The 22,956-nt window shown below is 41.0% G+C and overlaps 1 protein-coding gene across 2 annotated transcripts in view; it reads left to right on the top strand.

Annotated features, from left to right (window-relative positions):
• Crebbp (CREB binding protein) overlaps positions 1-22,956 on the top strand; it is a 129,746-nt gene that overhangs the window by 77,954 nt on the left and 28,836 nt on the right. The window contains exons 5-16 of one of the 2 annotated variants that reach the window (XM_021184469.2): positions 779-892; positions 9,147-9,392; positions 10,923-11,025; positions 11,282-11,428; positions 12,137-12,254; positions 13,097-13,268; positions 13,743-13,787; positions 16,014-16,138; positions 16,643-16,831; positions 18,195-18,608; positions 19,897-20,076; positions 20,893-21,082. In XM_021184469.2, coding sequence (XP_021040128.1) covers positions 779-892; positions 9,147-9,392; positions 10,923-11,025; positions 11,282-11,428; positions 12,137-12,254; positions 13,097-13,268; positions 13,743-13,787; positions 16,014-16,138; positions 16,643-16,831; positions 18,195-18,608; positions 19,897-20,076; positions 20,893-21,082 — 2,043 coding nt within the window. The remainder of the gene's footprint in view (positions 1-778; positions 893-9,146; positions 9,393-10,922; positions 11,026-11,281; positions 11,429-12,136; positions 12,255-13,096; positions 13,269-13,742; positions 13,788-16,013; positions 16,139-16,642; positions 16,832-18,194; positions 18,609-19,896; positions 20,077-20,892; positions 21,083-22,956) is intronic. The other variant, XM_029470633.1, reaches the window with a different exon arrangement.

The following is a 22,956-nucleotide window of genomic DNA, read 5'->3' as shown; positions in this document are numbered from 1 at the left end:
TCCTAAAGAGGGAAGGAGTTAGGTACATGCATCTGCTTTTTAAATTTTTGATTTATTTTTACCATATGCCTCAGTTTCACTGAAGGAAGTTTTTCCTGTCAACAGCCATGCATTCTTGTAATCTTTATTCTCTTTTCTTCTCTTCTTTCTTGTGTTCATAAACCTTGGGTAAAATATCTCCCTGCTCTCCCCTCTGTCCCATGGTTTCTTTGTGAATTCCTGGAATAACCCTGATCATGATGGGAACACAGAACAGGGAAAGATTAGACTTTAGAATATGAAGATGGGAAACATACAGGGTCAGCTACTCTTTCAAGTACTTTACAAAGTAACCTGAGTTTCTTTGAGAATCTCCACAGACTGCTCATTGGCTTCTCTATCTGTATTTCTTTATTGGTAGTTCTTAGGTAGTTTCATCCTTAAATATAATGTAATGTTTTTATTTTTAATGGTGACATTGTAGAACTCTGTTCTGCCTTTCATTGTAGATGCTTGGTATTTCAGAGGTTGATGGCTTTTGTTCTATTTTGTGGGCGGAACCTTAATCACCCATCATTCATAACATTGCTACTATGGGAATTTTTTGGCTGGAATTACTGACAGTCAACTTACAAACTTTTTGGAAGGCCTGTTTGTAAGTTAAGGACTGCCTGTACTGTGTTATGGTTACACTTGTTACCATTTTTTTTTAATGGTATCTGGCATTATAATTTAGGTGTAATTGAAAGTGTGACGATTTGGATAGAAAAATAACATCTCGTTGTTTTTCTGGTCATAGTTGCCCATTGTGCATCTTCACGACAAATCATCTCTCATTGGAAGAACTGCACACGACATGACTGTCCTGTTTGCCTCCCTTTGAAAAATGCCAGTGACAAGCGAAACCAACAAAGTAAGTGAGCACGGGGGCAGAGAAGCTTGGAGATGAGAATAGAAACTGTTCTTAAGAGAATGCTGAGAGTAGGGAGCTAGTGGGCAAGGGTCACCAGCACAACATGCTGGGTGAGGTAGGGCTGACAGCGACCTGGTGCAGTCAAGCTCAGTGGGTAGATGGGATTTCAGTGAATTTTGCCAATAGCCGCGGCCTTGCTGGGCTTTCAGTTCCCTCCACCAACTCACATACATGCACTTGAACAAGTGCAAAGCAGCAAGGTCATTTCCATCAAATGCTCTCAGGAAGATTTGGTATTTTCTGACAAATACTTAGTATGAGGATTTGAATGTCAGGTTACCCACAAGAACAGTGACATCAGGGAGCAGTAGAGGGACACCTTTTTTTTGTGAATAACCTGTTAGGTTATATCAGTATAAGAACCTGGTAAACTTTTGCTTAAGCAGTTTCCACACCTGCTGGTATATCAATTTATTGAGCTTTAGACTGGGAATCTCAGCCTCAGGACTTACACATCCTGCTCATCTCCATTGTTCTGTTGTCTTCTGAATCATCTGTGTAGTCCTTGATGTGACGTGTTCTGTACTGGTTATTCTTTACTACATGTGGCTCCTGGATCCCTGCTGTTTTTAGGCATCAGAGCATTAAGAAGGATATGAATGCCTCTTCTCAGTTTTAAGAACCTTTGCTGTCATTTCAGAGGCTACATTGTGGTCTTTAAATATGCCCCTCATTTGCACATCTAGAAGATGCCCTTGGGTGGGCATGCTCTAATTGGAGACATACCCTTCTTTAGTGATCTTTCAGGGTGACACAGTCTTTCTCATCTTTCACAATCTTACTTGTCTCCCATGTTCTCGGTGTTCTTCACTTAGAACATCTTCACCTGCTTGGTGAGCATGTGCTGCTTTCTTCCTGGCTGGCTGTACTGGCAAACCACTCTAATCTAAAAGTACTATGGAGCCATTGCTCTGTTTGATTTCTTATGAATCTAACTCTTCTTCCTGTGAGCTGATTCACACTGTATACCATGCTTCATTGGAAAAAACAGGATGTTGGGCCTTGATGTCTTCTTCCCTTACAGATGTACCACCACAATTAAGTTTCTTTGAAAACTTAGTTTCTTGAATCTTTTTGTGTATATGTATTGGAGGTGCGTGTGCATGCATGTGTGTGTGTGTATGGTTACTCATTTGCCACAGCGTGTGGTATAGGTCAGAAATGTTGGTTCTTACCCTTTACTTTGATTTAAGGCTAGGTCTTTGTTGTTTATGTGTGCTGTGTATATAAGCTGGGTAGCCTGTGAGTATCTAGAGATTGTTCTATCTCCCCTGGCATTTGAACTGGGATTATATGCATGTTGCCATGGCTGGTTTTACGCAGGCTATGGAAATTTAAACTCAGGTCCTTACACTTGTCTGATAAGTACTTTAGCCTTCTTTGTAACTCCTAAATTTTTAATATATGAATTTTTCTTGACATTTCTTACATAAAGTTCTGGAGTAGTGGGTCTTATTAGCCATGAATAATGAGCTAGGATTTCATTTTTTTTTAAGTTCTAATTTTGGGATGTGACTATGAGGGATCTTTTGAGCTTAGTATGTACAAACTGTTATGAAAATTGTTAACCTTTGCAATTTCTCTTTTTAAGAAATAATGTGGTTTTTGTTCAAGAGAGAGGAAAAAAAGAAACATGGTTTGTTTTTCTTAATGTCCTTATAACTGCCTAAATATGAAAATGGATTCAAAGCATGCTTTCTCAAGTGGTAAACCACAGTGTTTCTATAACGTGAGCTGTTAGTGTGGGGGGTGTTTGTGATGATGTAAAGTCACAGGGAGAGTTGAGATGATCTCTGCACAATTTTTTGTTGTTGTTATTTTTGTTTTTGCTTTTTGAGACAGGGTTTCTTTGTATAGCCCTGGCTGTCCTGGAACTCGCTGTAGATCAGGCTGACCTCGAACTCAGAAATCCGCCTGCCTCTGCCTCCCAAGTGCTGGTATTAAAGGTGTGTGCCACCACGCCCTGCTACAAAAATTTTTAATGGGGGAAAAAAAAAGCTAAAAAATTTTTAATGCTCCTTTTTAAAATTTTAATTGTGTGTGTACCTATAGGTGATTTTGCTCATATGTGAGCCTGTGGAAGCTAGAGGTCATCTGGTGTCTTGTTCTAATCACCCTCTACCTTAATTTTTTTATTTGAGATAGTCTCTCATTGAACCTGGATCTCATAGTTTTAGATACATTGATGAGCAAGTGATCCACTGGAATCTGCCTGTCTTTGCCTTCTCAGCACCAGGGTTGCAGACACATACTGTCACCACAACAATGTGCTTTTTTTATGTGAGTGTTGGAGACCTGAGCTCAACTCCTCATGGTGGTACTACAAGCACTTTCCTAAGCCATTTCTCCAGCCTAAATGCTTCTTAAATTACATTTCAATTTTGAGTGTGGTCTTTTGGCTCTATACTTTTAGATGTGTGAGATAGAATTTATTTTATGTCATTGGGGAGAATGTTTAGCAGTGCCCCCTTTTCTCTAGAAAATTGTGCTTATGGTTTATAATCCTAGACTAAGAATTATATATAGAAAAAAGTGAATGCAACCCTTCAGTGTGTTCAGGTTGAATTCTAAAGATTGAAATATTTATCTTAAAAATTAGTGTGGTTGGTCATTCTAGTACTCCAGAAGCTGAGGCAGGAGGATTTTGACTTCTAGGCTATCTTAGAGTATATATTGCTAGACCACGTCCCTTCAAAAACAAAACAAAACAACAAAACCCCCACTATTGTTAATTTGTATTTGCTTGATATTAATTCAGTGAATTATGAGCTTCAGTTTCATGCTTAACTTTTATTTTAGGGGAGTGGCTTTTCTGGGATTCTGGGGGTTGCTGCTATGTCATATTTTTAAAAGTAGTAATGGTCTCTCCTAAAGGATCAAGAATAGGCGTGAGGTATTCTGTGTATGCCTTACGGGGTGGAGTGAGAATATGCCTAGACCTTCATAGAGAAAAGTGTTGCTCATGGAACCCAGGATCAATAAAATTACAAGGGCAGTAAGGTGCCAGCAGAACACACAGCCTAAGAATAATGGGTATGGTGGATTAAATAAGAACGGCCCTCCATAGGCACTTGTATTTGCATGCTCAGTCATCATGGAGCAACACTGTTAGAAAGAATTAGGTGTGGCCTTGGAGGAAGTATGTCACTGGGGTGTGCTTTAAGGTTTCAAAAGTCCAAGCCAGGCCCAGTGGCTCTCCTCCTGCTACCTGGGGGTGCAGATTTAGAACTCTAGTCTAGGTCTGCATATGTGCCTTCATGCTCTCTGTCATGATGATAATGGAGTAAACCCCCTAACCTAACAAGCCTCCAGTTCGTTGCCTTCCTGTATAAGAGTTGCTGTGGTCTTGGTGCTCCAACAGTGACTAAAACACTGGGCTTAGAGATAATTGTGTTGAGGCTCACTCTGTGGAGCTACCAACAGATATGTCAAAGCTCTACCTTCTGAACATATATTTCCTACAGATCTTGACCAGTGCCCTCTCCTTGGTAGGTACATTTTCCATTCTCAAACTTCTGTGTTTTCTACTGACAGAATCTTGGGAAGTTTACTAAGGCACTAATATGATATTGCTTGAAAAGAAACTCATATTGTTATTTTGGGGTCTGTTTGATCTTTCTCTTTTAACTGTGATGATGAGTTATCCACCTATCATAGAAATAGTTGTTCACTTATCATCAGTCCTGTTCTGGTCAGACAACTTCTAGTAGATTCTGTGTGACATGTGCTTGAGTTCCCATATTGGAACCCATGAGTGTCTTGATACTCATAGTTAATATCCAGACATGCTTTATAAAAATGCTGGGCCCTATCTAGGTTTCTTGTACTAAAACCTGTATTTTTAACAAATTTTCAGCATTTGTTGGGTACATTAAAATCTGAGCTGTAGTTTTTTGGGGTGACTACAAGTGCCAGGTTTGTGTCAAAGCTTCAAGGAAGAATAGACGTATTCTATGAGGAAGACCCTGGCTTCTCTATACCTGAACCCCACAGGGATTTAGACCTGTGCTTCATGAACAGCCCAGGTCCAGCCCCAGACTTAGGCAGAATCACAGAACAACAATCTCCAGTGACTATGATAGCAGTCCTCTAGCTTGTTGCTCCAGTGTCCTTATCACCTTGGCCCTTACTTCATGGAGTGGCTCTTTATCTCATTTCTAGATACATTTTGGATTACTTAAAACACCTTTCATCATTATTATTATTATTATTATTATTATTATTATTATTATATTGAGTTAAAATCAGCCTCAGATTTCACTTGGATAGAGCACCTCCTGGCCCCACCTGGTCAGGCTCTCAGTTCCACTTGGGAGCCCTGTGGTCTCCAGATGCCTCTAACATACTAATAGAGATTGGGTTGGGAAGTAGGGTCTGAATAGCTTTACAGAGTAAGAGAGCCATGAGCTCACTGTCCCCTCCTTGATCAGAACAGTTGCTTCTTGCCCTCCGGTGTGTCTTAGCTTCTGAGGAAAGCCACCTTTGAGAACTTGGGCACTCCAGACTTTCTGTTTGAGAGAGACTATGAGGGAGTACCCTTTACTTACAGATTGGAATCAACTTAACACTGGTTGTTTTTGTTGTTGTTTTATGTAGCAATCTAAGAATGAATAGAATAACTGCCTAGCTTGCATTTTGATTTGTCTCCCACCACTCTGACTGAGTTTGAAATTTAATTTGTGTCAGTTTTTGTTGAACTTTCTTTTTTTTCTTTTTTTCTTTGGTTTGTTTTTTTTTGTTTGTTTGTTTGTTTTTTGGATTTTTGGTTTTTCGAGACAGGGTTTCTCTGTATAGCCCTGGCTGTCCTGGAACTCACCTTGTAGACCAGGCTGGACTCGAACTCAGAAATCTGCCTGCCTCTGCCTCCTGAGTGCTGGGATTAAAAGGCTTGTGCCACCATGCCTGGCTTTTGTTGAATTTTCAAATTGAGCCCAATTTTATTGGAAATGATTAGAGCCTGATGGTGACTGGCTAATAGGATGTTTTATGTTAGCAACATATATATTTCACAGGGGAAAGACTGTCTTGCCCCTAAGCAGAGATTGATAGGTAAGTCTTGTACAGAACCCTTAATGAATGTGGACTTTTGTTTCCTAAGCTATGATTTCTTACTTTAGCTACAACAGTGAGGCAGAAAAGGCACTGAGCATACATTAGAAAAGGCAAACATATGTGAGAAACCATGGCTCTTGCCTGCAATCACTATACTCAGGAGCAGGCCATGAACTTGAGCCCTCCTTGGGCTGCATAGTGAGTTACAGGCCAGCCATAGCTATATAGCAAAACTCAGTCTCCCCTACCCCCACCAAACAGACCAAAATAAAAACCAAAAAACTACTCAATGATGTGTCTCGGTTCAGATGTGATAAACTAGCTAGAGTATTGGAACTCCTCAGGGTATAATATGACATTCAAGGGACTGGTGACATGTGTATTACAACATGAAACTTCAGAAGAGAAAAGACCAAGTAAAAAGTCTTCATTAACATGTCCAGTTTATGAGTGCAGAAAGCTCTTTGTCAGGGATGCAAGTAGGTGAGCATTGCTGCCTTTAAGGCTCTTTTATTCTTGTTCATCCTCAAGGTGCTTGGGGTGGGCAAGGGGCAGATGGCTACAGATCCCCTACACTACATCCTGTAGCACTTCACATAGCCCCATGTAGCAGGTGAAGAGTAAACTCTGATACTGAACCCTCCCAGCAATAGCATCCGAGTGTGACAAGAGTAGGTGAAGAGTCAGCTGGATCATATGGAGTCCCAGTCTGCAGTGATGTCCAGGATGGGATGAACAGGTTTTTCTCTGATCAATGTCTCAAGTTGTGGTTTGATATGTGTTGGATAAATATTAGATTACTCTTTTTTTCACCAGCAGGTCTAAGCTCAAGGAATACATTGACTGTGTGTTAGCCAGTGTTTCTGGGAGCCTAGTATGAAAGTATAAATGCCTAAAGATAAATAGACCAGTGGGCCCTGTGGGAATTTAGAGAAGAATATGGAATATGGTAGCTCCTTTTATATGACTGATCTCAGTCCATCCTCCCACTATGAATTCTTGTAACCCTAGATGTTAGTGCTTTTCATACACTAGCATTGTTTGGAGCTCCTGTTGTTGTGTTTTAGTGTCAAATCTCTTTGTGGTTTCTTCTTCTTGGTCTGGATTGTTAAATTGTCAAGTTCCTAAATTTCTACATGTTTTCTGCTAGGTGTGTTTTGTTTCAAAAGGAAAATAATATATTTAGGGAACATGTTTTTAACATAAACACAAAGTAGAGTGACTGTGTCAGCAGCACCCATCAGAAGGTGTGGTGAATGAGACTGTTTACTGCATATGTGGTTCTGGATTTAGGAATGGTCTTCATCCTGTGGTGGGCATTTTATCTAAATAGATGACACTTTAGGATGTGCACGTGAAAGAGTGGGAGGGAGGGCCAGCTTATTCTTTCTTAGGCTGAAGGTAGCAGGTAAACTGTCCTGGTCTGGGGTTGAACACTTGAGTAGCATTTGTGAGAAGATTGGGGGTGGGGTTGGGGGGGCGGCTGAGGAAGAGAGCGAGAGAATGAGAATAAATATCTTGGTAATGAGTGAGGCCAGTGAATACAAGGGAACACCAGATAATTATTTTCTTTTTCTATGTCATAACTCTTTTTGAAAAATTACCATGATAACAGGGTACAAGCTTATATTTTCAAGTACGATCTTGATATTGTATACTTGACTATTTCAGCTATATTCTTGTTGAGGTGTATATTGGGAATTGCCTTTTATTGATGATGAGTTGTTTGCTGTGTTTAAGTGTATCTAATGAGTGCTAATGAGTTTGAGATTTGACTGTCCTTATTAGAAAAGGTAATAATATGGAATGGCTAATTACCACAGGTTTTTTTTTTTCTTTTTACACATTTAATTAAGTTAATCTGATAAGCATTTCAGTTCTATATTATTCTTGCATAGATTTTGGCTAGAAGAATATTACTAACTAAAAGAAAGCCTTTGTGACTGTTTTGTATGTCAAAATCATATAATGCCAACTTTATAAGCTTAATACATAAAACGGGTCTTTGTGATTTTACTTTTAACATAACTCTAAACCTTGTATAAGTTTTTAAAAAGACCCCTCTTTTTAGATGTATTTATTTATTTTTATGTATGTGAGTACACTGTAGCTGTACAGATGGTTGTGAGCCTTCATCTGGTTGTTGAGAATTGAATTTAGGACCTCTGCTCAGGTTAGGCTGACTCAGACCCTACTCGCTCCAGCCCAAAGACTTAGGATAAATAAGTATTCTGTAGCTGTCTTCAGACACACCAGAAGAGCAGCAGTGCTCTTACCCGCTGAGCCATCTCACCAGCCCCCAGACCTCTTAAAAAAAAAATAGTGTGACAGAAAACCTGCCATACAGAAAACTCATCAAATGGATGGATTATATGGGTGGGTGGATTGGTTAAACTTGAAATGACCAAAAAGTCTGGATAAGTTTATTATGTGGACAGTGTTTTTCCTTCTAATTCCTGGGGTTAGACAGACAGGTAGGACAGCTGCTCTGTGTGCTGCTTGTGGCTTTGGGTGAGCTACATGAGGCACATCTACATCCTGAATATCAGTGATACTGAGGTGACACCTACATTAATTAAAGCTCATTTGGGATCCTCAAGTCGCGCTTGTTCCATCTCTAAACAATTAAGTTTAGAGAAATGCCATTTTGTAATTTAGAAGGTCACCTCATAGATCTATAGATTAAGAAGTGTCCAACCAGGTTTCCCCTTTCCTATTTCTCTCAGTTTACAGAAGTGAATACTAAAAGCTAGGTGGGGCAACAGCTTGTAGGAAGGCTCCTTCCTTCACTGTGAGGTAGTTGTCGACCCATTCATAATTATGTACTTTGCATACATTTGACACTCCTGTAACTGACTTCCTAGGTATCTCTAGATTTTAATAAATACTAATTTTTACTAAGTGATCTCTTTTTAATTTTTTATGTTTTGTTGCTGTTAGACATAAAGGGTAGATTTGCTTTAGATTTTTGTTCCTTAACTACTGCTAGACAAAATAGATTCCGTGATGCTTATTTCTTGCTAGATTTAGTTATTAATCTTTGAAAAGCTTATTTGACTCATTTATAGTTTATTTGTTACTCATTTATAGGGCCTCTCCCCTTTACTTACCTTTTTCCTTATCTGTCTGTCTGTTGTTCTAGCCATCCTGGGATCTCCAGCTAGTGGAATTCAAAACACAATTGGTTCTGTTGGTGCAGGGCAACAGAATGCCACTTCCTTAAGTAACCCAAATCCCATAGACCCCAGTTCCATGCAGCGGGCCTATGCTGCCCTAGGACTCCCCTACATGAACCAGCCTCAGACGCAGCAGCTGCAGCCTCAGGTTCCTGGCCAGCAACCAGCACAGCCTCCAGCCCACCAGCAGATGAGGACTCTCAATGCCCTAGGTAAGTGAAGGAACACACAAGAACTAACTGCCTCCAGGTATATTGTAAAGAAGATGGTGCTTACTGGAGCCTTAGGCTGTTTCCAGTTTGTTCTGTCTTCAGATCCATTCCTTTTGATCAACAGGCTTCCAGAGAAAACTTGAGGTGTAAATGTGCAGGGAAGATGGTACATGGTTGTAAAAAGAACATTTCAAGTGAGGTAGTGATTTGCTCTATGTGTGCCACTTTATCTAGACAGTTTATAAAGGACATTATTGTGGCTCAGAATGCAGAATCCAACTTGAGTGAGCTCTTTTTTTGGGGGGTGGGCATTTTTTGAGGGTTTTGTTGTTGTTGTTTTGGTTTTGTTGTTGTTGTTGTTGTTGTTTTTCGAGACAGGGTTTCTCTGTGTAGCCCTGGCTGTCCTGGAACTCACTCTGTAGACCAGGCTAGCCTCGAACTCAGAAATCCGCCTGCCTCTGCCTCCCGAGTGCTGGGATTGAAGGTGTGCGCCACCACGCCTGGCTTTGAGTGAGCTCTTAAGTATGCCACTTATTGGTAGAGTCCTGACATGTCTTTGTCTTTGTGGTCACTTTGGAAGTGACCGTGTAGAATCAGGCTGGTTAGCAGTAACATTCAATAGCTGCTGTCACCTGCCTATGGGTAAGTCAGTGCTTCCTCTGCTCACTGTAGCCCGGCATTTGCCAGCTTTAAACATTTGCTGATCATCACAATTTTTGTTACTTCCTTAACATTTTCCTCTGTCCTTTTTAACCTCAGACTCTTCTAGGGTGAACAGTGCTATCAATGAAGTTGTGACTGGTAGCACTAGCTTTTTTAGATTCAAAATTGAGTCATTACAAAATGACCAGTTAGTATTAGGGATGTGAGTCAGTGATAGAGCACATGTTTAGTGTGCATGAAGGAAGCTCCAAGTTTGATATACAGCAGTGCAGAGAGAGAGAGATAAAAAGAGGGGGAGATGGACCAATTAAAACCATCCCTGTTTTATTTTCTGGATAAATACCTAAATTATTATCAGCAGGGTTCCAAATTCGGTCTACACCCTTCCTGTTTGATGGTAGTATTTTGGAATTATATTATTCTGAGTTTGCATTTTTTAAAACACCTATTTTTTTGTTTTCTCCTAAACTTAACTTTTATAAGTTTACTCTCTGACATGTAAGAACAGCCCCAACACACAGGTATGTGCCAGGCGGGTCAGTGTAGTTGTTTGACACTAAGGAAACAGAAAAACTGAAGGCATCAAATGGGCAGTGATCATTTTCTCAGTAGCCATAGAGTACTGTTAGGACACTCTGTAGCCTCCAGGGCATATTCTCTTTAGGCTGTAGAGTAAGAGTGGGAAGGAGCTGATGATGGACTTGGTTGACTAATGAGACTACAGCTTACACTAATGAGAAATACAGCTTTCAGAGCTTCTGTCCTACTGTGTTCTGCTATTCTTTATATACTCACTTTTTCATCTATTATAGGAACTTGAAGTGTTTATTGTGTAGGAATTAATTTCATTTTTCTTTGTCTTTAAAGGAAACAACCCTATGAGTATTCCAGCAGGAGGAATAACAACAGATCAACAGCCACCAAACTTGATTTCAGAATCAGCTCTTCCAACTTCCTTGGGGGCTACCAAGTAAGACCAAAGTTTAGGTAACTCCTATCTGAAGCCTGATCCTCTGAAGGAGAAACAAGCACTCTTAACAGTGGAGCTGTCTTTTCAGCCTCTCTTTTTAAAGTGATAAATGTAAAACAGCCAATGAAACACTGTAAATTTTGGTGGATATACATTACTTGCTTCTCTTAAACTTTTTAAGTCATATGATTGAAGAAAGTGGAGTACATTTGATTCACTTGAGTAGCTGCTTGAAGTATCCTTATTTCTTCTTTAGTCCACTGATGAATGATGGTTCAAACTCTGGTAACATTGGAAGCCTCAGCACGATACCCACAGCAGCGCCTCCTTCCAGCAGTGGTGTTCGAAAAGGCTGGCATGAACATGTGACTCAGGACCTACGGAGTCATCTAGTCCATAAACTGTATGTAACCCTTGAGATCCAGAGTCACATTTTGTGGCTGAGGAAACTGTTGAATCTTTGTGGGTGTGTAGATGTTTGATGTTGTGCTTTTTATCTGCATGTTGAACCACATTTTAACAGCTCAGAGCTGTGCAAGGGTCCATGCTTGTTTCAGAAAGCCATTCCCACTGCTAAGAGACCTAAGAAGGCTGACTTTCTCGGACTCTGGTCCCCGTTGTGTAGTGGCATCAGAGAGCATAGAAATATGACCTGAAGCCATCCTCTTTGGTTTTGAGCTCAACCATGTTCAATGACTTGAAACTAGTTATAGAGCTCCCTAAAAATTGGGGAAATTTTGGTCTGGTAAGTACAGATGGTTTGACAGTTATTTTATGTACAGAAAGGTAATGTTTTCATACTATATGTCCTGAGTTGAAATGAAGTTAATCAACTATTGATTCTACTTACTTTGATGTTTTTATAATGCATAGTTTCTAAATAGCAATTTGGAATCATACTGCTTCTTAAAATGGCATAGCACATATTTACGTTTGGTATGTAGATTCTGGATGTGTAGTTGCACGGTTAGTATTGTTTCCCATGTTCATGCAGAAGAAATGAACAGTGAGCTTTGGGCCTCTACAGGTAGCTAGCCATTCCTGGTTTTATTTTTTTAGTTCCCTTGTGACCACCTTGAAAGCAGGTTGATAGAATACATTGTTCTTTCAGCGTTCAAGCCATCTTCCCAACTCCAGACCCTGCAGCTCTGAAAGATCGCCGCATGGAGAACCTGGTTGCCTATGCTAAGAAAGTGGAGGGAGACATGTATGAGTCTGCTAATAGCAGGGTATGTTGCTAAGCAGCTGTTGAACCTATAGGTGGGAAATGGCATTTGTCTAGTTAGTTATCCAGAATTAGGAGAATCTACATGGTCTAGGAGACTCCTAACTTGAGTACCCTGAACAGAGACATGTCCAAGTAAGAATGAGATTCCTAGACACCTTGTGAAGCACAAGTGTCATAGTTTAGGAAGGAGTACAGAAGATCTATAAAATCAACGTGTATCTTTGGAACATATTTTTTCACAGAGCGTGTTCTTTAAGATTCTTGTATTTTTATTTATTTTATTATATGTAAGTACACTGTAGCTGTCTCCAGACACTCCAGAAGAGGGAGTCAGATCTCATTGCAGATGGTTGTAAGCCACCATGTGGTTGCTGGGATTTGAACTCAGGACCTTCAGAAGTGCAGTCAGTGCTCTTAATCACTGAGCCATCTCGCCAGCCCAGATTCTTGTATTATTGGTAGTGTCAGTGAATACCAAAGAAAAAGTTCAATTGTGCAAAAAATAAAAAAAGGCAGTGTTTGTACCTTCAATTTGTTACGTCTAGTAAAGTCACTAGTTCAATAAAGTGAAAACTAAAGGGTATGCTGGTATCACTAGGAATTTAGGTGGAGCAGGGGGGATGGGATTTTGGTTTATCAGATGTGTCAAACCTCTTTGTCAATGCACTTAAAATGTGCTCAGTGGTATCAGTGATATAGTACCTGCTTAGTGCATCATGGCCAAGTTCAGCTCCCAACAGCAAAACATGAGTGACAAGTGAGTTTATTAGTTAGAACATGCAAACTAAATGATGGGCTCTCATGTTTTTCAGTACCTTAATATTAATTATTATTTCTTTTTAGGATGAATACTATCATTTATTAGCAGAGAAAATCTATAAAATACAAAAAGAACTAGAAGAAAAGCGGAGGTCACGTTTACATAAACAAGGCATCCTGGGTAACCAGCCGGCTTTACCAGCTTCTGGGGCTCAGCCCCCTGTGATCCCACCAGCCCAGTCTGTAAGACCTCCAAGTAAGAACTGCATTTCTCTCTACCAGTCCTTAGTTTGTTTGCGTAGTGTTCTTTTACTCTTTGGAGTATATTTTTAAGACTATAGAGTTATGTTCTCCAAAAATCACTTTGAAAGCTCTTTGTATGAGCTTGCCTTATGGGAAGAATCTTTTATTTTTGTTTCTTTTTTGGTGTCTCTCTACCAAGTTTTTCAAGACAGGCTTATTACTTTGTGCACCCCTGGCTAATCTGGAGCTCACTCTGTAGACCAGGCTAGCTTCAAATTCAGAGATCCTCTGCCGCTGCCGTCCCCGCCCCCCAGTACTGGGATTAAAGGTGTTAAAGGTATCTCCCACTGCCCAGCATAGGGGAGATATCTTAAAAGGGTGTGCTGGCAAGTGTCTTTTAGATTCAATGTATTTTGTGTGTGTTTGTGTGTGTGTGTTTGTGTGTATGTATGTGTATTTATTTTTAATTACATTTTCCCCCTTATAGATGGGCCCCTGCCTTTGCCAGTGAATCGCATGCAGGTTTCTCAAGGTATTTAACTATTTATTGTCAGCCATATTTTAGTTTAACATTCAGCAGCATCAAACATGTCCTCCCTCCACCTAGCCCCTATTTTCCCTTTTGTGTTCTTTCTATTCCTCTTTCTGATGAGAATGTAATCCACCAAATAATGTGAGTCTCTTGTATTAAATTTTGGAAATTATTGCAGAGTTTTTTTAAAAGAGGTCAGAAATAGGATTTTGTACTGACATACAAACCCACCACCAAACAATGGTGACATTATTAGGAGATTAGGTAAAAGAAACATACTCTAGGAAGGAAAAGGCCTTTCTGAATACTCAGCTGGGGAGTCTGTGAGCCAGTTTGTGGCAGGCACTTGTAGGGGACCAAGAAGATACAGTGCTGCTCCAGGCCATCAGAATTGGAGATGGTGAGTGGTTCTCAATGACAGGAGGCTGTGTGTAGAGCTCCATTCTCTTTTTTCTTTTCTTTCTTTTTTTTTTTTTTTTTTTTGAGACAGGGTTTCTCTGTGTAGGCAATCCTGGAACTCACTCTGTAGACCAGGCTGACCTCGAACTCAGAAATCCACCTGCCTCTGCCTCCCGAGTGCTGGGATTAAAAGGCATGCGCCACCACACCCAGCTGCAGAGCTCCATTCATGCCTGGAGTAGTGATAGCTGTCTAAACCATAGAAGGCTCAATTCAAGGTTCTGTTGTTATTTGGGCTTCAGGGCTTGGGGCCATTTGTGAGATTTTCAGCTCTTGACACACTAAGACCTGAACTGTAGGGTATTGCTCCAGGTTGTGAAATAAAATGGGAGCATTACCCAGATAGTAAAGAAAGGTGTTTGTATATTCTTGGACCAGGGAGTGGCACCATTTGGAGAGGTGGCCTTGTTGGAATAGGTTTGTCACCGTGGGTGTGGGCATAAGATCTAGTTGCCTGGAAGTCAGTCTTCCACTAGCAGCCTTTGGATAAAGACATAGAACTCTCAGCTCCTCCTGCGCCATGACTGCCTGGATACTGCCACGCTCCCACCTTGATGATAAGAGACTGAACCTCTGAATCTGTAAGCCAGCCCCAAGTAAATGTTGTTTTTATAAGAGTTGCCTTGGTTGTGGTGTCTGATCACAGCAGTAAAACCCTAACTAAGACAGTATTGCAGTCTACAGATCAGTTTGAGAGGGAAGGGTACTTGATTTAAAGTTGTGACTCTTGCTGCACACTGAGATACACATTGGATAAACTGGCCAAGGACTTGTTAGGATGGATTGCATTTGAGAGGGGATTAAGTTAAGTGGTGGAGAAGTTGAGCATAGGGAGCCATGCTGACTTGGGGTCTGACAAGGTAACTCGTAAGCTGCAGGTGATAAGAAGAGTTGTTTTCTGGGTCATGCTTACCAGCCCTTTTTGCTGGAAATATCAGTACCCGTGAATGTGGATTACTTTCCATGCTCTTTTTTTTTAGTATCTGCACAAATTTGGTATGGAGGAGAGACTTTTACATTTGTTATACACTCCCTAGAAAGTCTTCTGGGATCTTGTTGGCATTTGGTTTGGATAGTCGCTGAAAGTGGAAGAAGCCTCTCTTGCTTGCTTACAGCAATGGCAAGGCAGGCTTCTCAGAGCCTTCAAGGAGTCAGATTGCAGCGATGGGCAGAATAACAGCTTGAACTGAGGTTTCATTTAGAGCCCACAGTTTACATAGTTTCTGTAGAAAGTTCATGAGAACTAGCCTCTGTGGTCTGAAAATACTTCCCAGCTAAGCCTTTGGCATTGGTGTGATATTTCTGCTAACTATTAAGTCTAAGGGTAGCCCTTGGGACTTTCTGCTAAAGATATTTGCAAAATTGAGAAGGTTAGTCTTAGCACAGATTCTAACCATAGTATCATCCTAGCCAAGATGCTTGGAAGCCTGGCTAGGGTCTTTTAAGTGAAGGTGTGCTCAGATAGATGAGGTAGACTCAGTGCTGCCCAAGACCTCCTTGTCTGTTTTGTCGCTTCTGTGCTCTGTGCTCATTAGTTCTGGTTAGTTCTACCCTGCCCTCGTGTCCTCATCTTACTGTAGCTTCCCTAGCCCTCCCACTCACAGCCCCTGTCAGATATGGAAAGGCTGCTACAGTCTGCTCTGATCTGCTTGTGGGCTCGGTTCCTCTCTGTGTCTGTTTCCCTTGTGTCTGTCTTAAGAGTTATTGGATGAGTGCATTTCTTTTCCTGTGAATGCTTTTGTTAATGAACATTGTAACTGTTTCTAGGGATGAATTCATTTAACCCAATGTCCCTGGGAAACGTCCAGTTGCCACAGGCACCCATGGGACCTCGTGCAGCCTCTCCTATGAACCACTCTGTGCAGATGAACAGCATGGCCTCAGTTCCGGGTGTAAGTGCTCCTCCTCTCAGTCCTTGCTCAGTAGAGTGTTCTCTAAGCAGGACTACTCCATTGTTACCTGAAGATTCTAGGGGACTTACTCATTTGAATTTGAGCATTGTTTTAATTCCTTGTTTTCTTAAAACAAACGAGCAAACAAACAGGATTGTTGGTATAATGAGGACTATTTGAATGCTGATTTTTTTTTTTTTTGAAATAATAATTCTGTAGGTATTTGCTGTCAGTGAGGAACAGGCAGCCAATGGCTTATATTGTTGGTGTCTGTTCACATCAGCAACTAATTAAAGGCATGCTATTGATTGCCATTCTGAAGACAGTTCAGCATTGACTTGAGATTGCTTGAGAAGTTGTAGAAAGTGCCTAGGAACTGGGGAGTCCCTGGGAAGTAGTGGTCTTTAAAACCAAAGTGTACTAGATTTGTAAGGCTTTGGATCTCCGTTGTATTGTGTATCTCTTGAAGACTCTGACCTAACACTTCTGATTTTTGTCTTATAGATGGCCATTTCTCCTTCACGGATGCCTCAGCCTCCAAATATGATGGGCACCCATGCCAACAACATTATGGCCCAGGCACCTACTCAGAACCAGTTTCTGCCACAGAACCAGTTTCCATCATCCAGTGGGGCAATGAGTGTGAACAGTGTGGGCATGGGGCAGCCAGCAGCCCAGGCAGGTGTTTCACAGGTACACTCACTGTGGGAGCCTGGTCAACCAGTATTAATGTAGCCCCAGCCTCTGTGACATGATCCTGTCTTAGTTGATGGAAACTAGAATTCTAGAATATACATCTTTCCATTTCCCATTTTGCCCTGTAATTTTAAATTTGTGTTTAATTCTTCTTGTTCCCTCTAGATAAACTTCACACATAAAGTGGTTGTGGGGGGTTTGTTTGTTTGGTTTTGGTTTTTGTTTGTTTGTTTTGTTACTTTTGTATTTTTACCTTTGGATTTTGGATGCTGTTTGTGTGCTTTAGAAATCTAAGATTAACGTCATTCTGAGAAATACTGGAACTTTAAGAAGGGGTGAATTTTCTTTTAATGGCTCGGTTGTTTTGTATCTTACTACGTGCTGGGGTCAAAGCTATCAGAATCATTGGAATAGCACTCTCCCCATGAGCATGCTTCAGTTACTGAGTTATTTCAGCTGAATTTTCCATCCATTTTACTGCTCTCCCTTACTTTGGTAGTGTATCAAATGTCAGCTGCATACAAAGTATTTAAAATAGGCTAAATCTTTCTCAAAATATAAAAGGCATGTCCTTTTAAACACTTAGCTAATGCTGAATGAGTTGTTGAATATATTAGGTTTACTCAGTAATGATTAATTTTCCCTATCATTTCATTTCTTTAGAACAGAGATAAGGAAACCGACACTATTCCCTTTCCAGAGTCTCTCCATGTAGCCCAGGCTACACTCCTTCTATCTCAGCCATTTGCCACAGTGACCAGTAGTAAACTTTTTCTGTTCAACAGCCAGATAGTAAATATGTTCTCTTTCCAGGGTCATACTCCTAGTCATAACTGTTAGCTCTGCTCTTAACCATGTACAAGTAGTTACAGACAACGTGTAATCTGCTTGTGGTTGTCATCCTATAAAACTGTTGGTGGTACCTAGGTCAAATTTCTCTCTGGAACAGCCATTGTGATTCTTTTTTTAAAGTTAGGGGTCTCCCCAGTCAGTGCTCTATGCTCTAGTGTCTCAACTTATTTAAAAAACAAAACAAAACCCCTTTTTCTGTGGTCCAAGTTAAAAGTAGATGTGCCAAAACATGAAGTTAGTAAACTAAGTAAATATGTGCCTAAGCAATGACTATTGTAACCAGATATTGGAGTTGTGTAAGTCAAAGTATGAGAAGGATTTTAGTGCTAATTTTATTACATGGTGTGGTTCATGCTATAAATGGTTAGTCTGAAGTTTTACAAATGCAATATCCTCCTGAAACTTGCAGAACTAATTAAGAAACTAGTATTAATTTTTTTTTTCTTCAAGTCCCTCATGGTTTCAATTGGGTAAAATAGTTTTTACATATTCTTACTATTTCTTTTAGGGCCAGGTACCTGGAGGTGCTCTCCCTAACCCTCTGAACATGCTGGCACCCCAGGCCAGCCAGCTGCCTTGCCCACCAGTGACACAGTCACCATTGCACCCGACTCCACCTCCTGCTTCCACAGCTGCTGGCATGCCCTCTCTCCAACATCCAACGGCACCAGGGATGACCCCTCCCCAGCCAGCAGCTCCCACTCAGCCATCCACTCCTGTGTCATCTGGGCAGACTCCTACCCCAACTCCTGGCTCAGTGCCCAGCGCTGCCCAAACACAGAGTACCCCTACAGTCCAGGCAGCAGCACAGGCTCAGGTGACCCCACAGCCTCAGACCCCAGTGCAGCCACCATCTGTGGCTACTCCTCAGTCATCACAGCAGCAACCAACGCCTGTGCATACTCAGCCTCCTGGCACACCGGTGAGCCTCTTTGTCCTTATCAAGTCAAACTCGTACAGGGTCCCTTAAGAATGGTCTGTCGGACACTCAAGGCACTGGCAGGCTTATCTTGTGAGCTTGAAGCCAGCCAGAGCTAGAAAGTAAGACTCTATCTATAAATATAAAAGACTATTCTGTCTGTCAGGATGCTATAGCAGATTGCTCTGGTGCGAAAAACTCGTGTGTGTGTGTGTGTGTGTGTGTGTGTGTGTGTGTGTGTGTGTGTGTGAGAGTGAGAAATTGTAGTAAACTGTGATTTGTTCCCACTATTGGCCCTAAAGGTATGGCTTACAGTTTCCCTTGGTCAGAGTGGTTTATAGAAGTCAGTAATCATCAGTATGTCACAGCATGGACAGAACTATTGAACTGTGTGTGCTGCCATTCTCTTACCTGGTTTTTGTTCTAGAGTAATACTGTCGAGGTTTGACTGCTTTTGTGCTTAGTTCTGTGGGTTTAGTTATCATGCTTCGCTCCAAACTATAAAGGTCCAGCCTTCTTTCAGAATACATGACTTTTTTATTCATAATGAAACAACAGATCCCCTCCTCCCAGGTTTGCATTAATTTCGTTCTTAGATACTTAGGATATTTGTAGAATAACAAAATTAATCATGCAACAGTTGCAAAGATGACATTACTATTTTGCTTTCTCTATAAGGGCATATACTTACTCTCTTTGTTTTTGTCTCCAATTAGTTATGTTTCTTGACTTCAAACCAGGCCTTTGTAAACGCTAGGCAAGCACTTTGCCACTGGCTGCATCCTATGCCCTCTAAAACACTTGTATTTAATTTTTCAATCTTCCTTTATTAATTTATGTAGTGCTTAGAGCCTGTTACGTGGTAGTGGAGTGTTTGCTTACTCCACCACCATCACTACCCTGTGATAGATGCTTCATATGGGCCATTATTTCAGGACCTCTCTGTAAATACTTTTTTTTTTAAATAGTTTATAATTTGCCTTTCTCCCATAAGTAGGAATGTTACTGAAGAGAAATAATGGTAAAATAATCCAGTCTGAAAGCAGAGAGAAAATAATTTTATGTCAGAATTTAGAAAACTCTTGTTTGTCCAGCTCTTCATTTTTGGTAAGAAGTCAGTCATTGTGTTTCTGACACTCAGTGACTTACTGTTAAGCTTCCTCAGGGAGCGTCTGCCCTTTAGTGTTCACACTAAGTACTGAGGTTATAAAGAAAAATAATGAGCAGACTGCGGTGGGAGGACATTTATGGTTCTGCTTTACAGAGGTGAATGATTGTGATTTCTTTGCAGCTTTCTCAGGCAGCAGCCAGCATTGATAATAGAGTCCCTACTCCCTCCTCTGTGACCAGTGCTGAAACCAGTTCCCAGCAGCCAGGACCTGATGTGCCCATGCTGGAAATGAAGACAGAGGTGCACACAGATGAAGCTGAGCCTGATCCTACTGAATCCAAGGGGGAACCTCGGTCTGAGGTAGATGCTCCCTCAGCCTTAGTACATAGCTATGTATGGCAGCTTTACCATTTATCCTCAGGACCTAACATGGTGTTAGATATTCATTTTAACTGTTCCAGTTTTCCACAAATCTTTTTGTTAATATTCTTCTTTCATTTTTAGTTCTGCAGAAGGGGTAGTAGGTTCATTTACTGACTTAGAGCAGAAGTTGAAATCAGTAGGCCAAGAGCCAAATCCAGCCTGGGAATGTGTTTTGTTTTTGTGTTTTTGTGGGGGGTTTTTTTTGTTTTGTTTTTTGTTTTTGGTCTGTGTTCAGTATTTTAAAAATCATGAAGTTATAAATAAAACTTTAGATAGTCTGCTTTTTCTCAAAAGTTGAACAACTCTGTCATCAGTACCCTTATACTCCTTTATGGCAGCCAGTGTCATACGTGATGTTGGTGCCACATGGTAGTAGCATGGGCTTCCCAGTTGGTCCAAGTCTCATATCACACTCTTCATCTCAGAGCATAGGGTCTTGATCCTTAATTTTGATTTTCCAAGGTACCCTTATTTTCAAACTAGATGTATCAATATTTTACTGAGCATGTAAACATACTTTTATATTGAAATTAAATTAAATTAGAATTATGATTGTACTGGTGCTGTATAAAGTGACTAAGTAGACATCAGACATTTTGTTCCTTTTCCTAGTGGGGAACTAAAAAGAATATTTACAGTGCCTTTGACTAAGGGAGTACTCAGCAAGCTTGTGTGCTGCAGACGTCAAGGGGAAGCTGGCCTGGGTTACAAAGGTATCATAGACACCTGTTCTCTGACTCTGTTTTTCTCAAGACGATGGAAGAGGATTTACAAGGTTCTTCCCAAGTAAAAGAAGAGACAGATGCGACAGAGCAGAAGTCAGAGCCAATGGAAGTAGAAGAAAAGAAACCTGCAGTAAAAGTGGAAGCTAAAGAGGAAGAAGAGAGCAGTGCGAACGACACAGCCTCACAGTCAACATCTCCTTCCCAGCCACGCAAAAAAAGTAGGTCACGTTTTCTGTAATGTCAGACTAAGCTGCGCTTCCACACCAAAGATTAAAAGCTGAGGCAGGAAAATAATTACAAACTCCTTTTCATGTTCCTTGTCTCTCATTCTCTAAGCTTCACCTTTGGAAATGGAGACAGCAGGGTGGCAGAGATTGCTGGGCAAACATGAAGCCCTGGGTTTGGATTCTAGCACTCATGTAAAAGGCTGGGTGTGGCTATGCACATGTCTCTCTAACTCCAGCACTGGAGGAGTGGGGCTGACACAGGAAGTTGTAACTTGCCTGCCACCAGTCTAACTCCAGATTCAGTAAGAAACCTAAAGGAATAAGGCAGGGAACCAGTTATATACTAGCATCCATGAATGCATGCAAAGGTGTGTATACCTGTACACACTCAAGTACCATAGACAGCCTTCCCCCCATCCACACGTCCACAGAGAGAGAGAAAAGTAACAGTGACAGACTGTGGCTGTATCTGAGGGAAACAGCCCTGAGCTGTATCTGAGATGAGATGACGTCACTGACTAGAGGGGCAGAGTTGGAATGTTTCTGGGTCTCTGAGCAGCGTAAGCAGTGCAGGTTCTGCAGAGCCAGGAAAAAGCTGATGAAGGAATCAGGATGGAAAATGAGCAAAAATGCTGTAGTTTGAAGCAAAGGATCACTGTCGATCTGTGTGAGCACTGGAGGTCAGGAAGGAGCTGTGACTTGGCATGAGGTGGGCCACAGATGTGTGCACTTAGCTCAGGACAAGTAGAATTTGGGTATATTTCGGCTAAGCTGTGTCCACAGTAAAAAGCAATAGGGTGTTGGAAAATTGGCAAGTGGCCCTTGCTTAACAGGACTTTGGAAGTTGAGAGCTGCAGGTGGCAGACACGTTTCAGAAAGAGTACACTGTTGGTGGCTGAGCAGTAAAGCTGCAGAGCTAGGAAAGGCACTACTTCTTTTACAGTCGCCGGGGCAGAGAGGTTTTGAGTATGTGGATTATCTTGTCATTACTTTTTCCTTTTAAGAAGTAAACCAGAGAAACAATATTTGATTTGCTTAAATTAATAAGTCTGTTAGTGGTACCATTTACCCCACCCCACCTGAAGAATAGAACCAGAGCTCTACCTGTGGAAGCAAAAATATGACCAAAAATATGACATTATTTTGTAATCTTTCAATGTTTTGAAAAGAGTTAGGCAACTTAATTAGGGTCTTAAGAATAATATTGTTTGTCCAGGCGTGGTGGTGCACGCCTTTAATCCCAGCACTCAGAAGACAGAGGCTGGCGGATTTCTGAGTTTGAGGCTAGCCTGGTCTACAAAGTGAGTTCCAGGACAGCCAGGGCTACAGAGAAACCCTGTCTCGAAGGAAAAAAAATAGAGGATAACAATATTGTTTGAACTGTGTGAGGAACATCCATTCTCATTCCAATAACTTATTAGTGAAGAGAGGAGTGATACGTGGCTCTTTGGGGTAACTGGGGATAGATACTCTGGTAGAAGAGACAGCTAGCTGAGGCTCTTGAAGGTGAGTTGACATCATCCTTTGTGACCTGCAGAGTGCTAGGTCATTGAGTAAGTACTGACATACCTGATGCTGTAATAACAACCCCCCACCCCTCCTCCTCCAGATGCTCACGTTATCAGTTTCATAAAACAAATCTTAAAAAGTTTTGAGAAATATCAAGCTCATGTGGCAGATATGTTTTTAAAAACATTAATTGATGACAACCCCCATTTTACCCTTGGCAACAAATACTATCATTTGTCCTTAAAGTAACAGCTCACTTAGTTTTTGGTTGTTTTTTGTTTTGTTTTGTTTTGTTTTGTTTTTTTGGTTTTTCGAGACAGGGTTTCTCTGTGTAGCCCTGGCTGTCCTGGCACTCA

This window comes from Mus caroli, chromosome 16 (genome assembly GCF_900094665.2).
Source record: "Mus caroli chromosome 16, CAROLI_EIJ_v1.1, whole genome shotgun sequence".
NCBI classification, from domain to species: Eukaryota; Metazoa; Chordata; class Mammalia; order Rodentia; family Muridae; genus Mus; species Mus caroli.
Note: the sequence above shows the minus strand (reverse complement) of the source record. Positions and strands in the feature narration are given on the sequence as shown.